Here is a 1006-nt window from a genome sequence, read left to right as displayed (position 1 = left end):
CCCTCAGTGAAGGTTTACCAGTGGGAGGACCCCGACACCAAGCTCTTCGACAGGCAGGACGGCCTGTACCGCACGGACCCCACGGCTACGTTCCACCTGAGCCAGGGGGACGTGTACAAAGAGCTGCGTCTGCGCAGCTATGACTACGGCCCTCATTTCCAGGGCATCCTTGAGGCCAACCTTGAAGGTAGGGTGCCGGGTCCCCACCTGCCGCTCTGGGAACAGGCCTTGAGGCCGCCGGGGGGCCGGACCAGGCCCAACCCACCACCCAGCATCCTGCTGCCCAAGCCGTGCGGAGGGAGGGCTGCCCAGCCCTGCTGACTGCCCCTGTCCGCAGGCACCGCGGGCCGGCTGCTGTGGAATGGCAATTGGGTGACGTTCCTGGACACCATGCTGCAGATCTCCATCCTGAGCGTGGCCCAGCGCACCCTACGCCTGCCCACACGCATCACCTCCATCCACATCGACCCCGCCACCCACCTGCGCAGGATGTACTCGCTGCAGGACAAGGCCCAAGGTAGCCCCCACGCCCCAGTGCCCGCAGCCCCGCGTCCCTGCGCTGGGCGCCGCCTGCATTCACCCAGCCCTTCCCCACAGCGGTTGACGTGGTGGTGAGCAGCTGTCTGCACAGCACGGTGGCCGGCGGCATCCTCCTGTCGGGCCTCCACGCCGAGGCGGCCCCGAGGCGGCAGCAGGAGCAGCTCGTACCCATCCTGGAGAAGTTCTGCTTCACGCCGTACACAGAGCAGGGGCTCCTCGCTGGAGACCCAGGCCTGCAGGAGGCGCTACAGCTGTGCAGAGGTGAGACCCAGCCCCCACCCCCACCGGGACCTGCTGGTGTTTGCAACTTCTTGCTTCCCAAGGGGCCTCAACTTGCCTCCTCACAAGGCTCCCAGTCTTCAGGAAGAGCCCAAGGGTACCAGGAAAGATTCGGCCTGCACCCTTCCCCAGCTGTGACCCGCGTGTGGTGCCCATTCCCTCCCCTCCCCTCCCCTCCCCTCCCCTC

At 67.0% G+C, this 1006-nt stretch overlaps 1 protein-coding gene across 1 annotated transcript in view; it reads left to right on the top strand.

Moving 5' to 3' along the window:
- The window catches only part of FASN (fatty acid synthase), a 17274-nt gene that overhangs the window by 7714 nt on the left and 8554 nt on the right, over nt 1-1006 (top strand). The window contains 3 exon segments of the mRNA XM_077755790.1: nt 8-187; nt 338-517; nt 598-801. Coding sequence (XP_077611916.1) covers nt 8-187; nt 338-517; nt 598-801 — 564 coding nt within the window.

The sequence above is a fragment of the Crocuta crocuta genome, unplaced genomic scaffold (genome assembly GCF_008692635.1).
Source record: "Crocuta crocuta isolate KB4526 unplaced genomic scaffold, BGI_CrCroc_1.0 scaffold50, whole genome shotgun sequence".
NCBI classification, from domain to species: Eukaryota; Metazoa; Chordata; class Mammalia; order Carnivora; family Hyaenidae; genus Crocuta; species Crocuta crocuta.
This window is presented reverse-complemented; position numbering and strand designations above follow the sequence as displayed.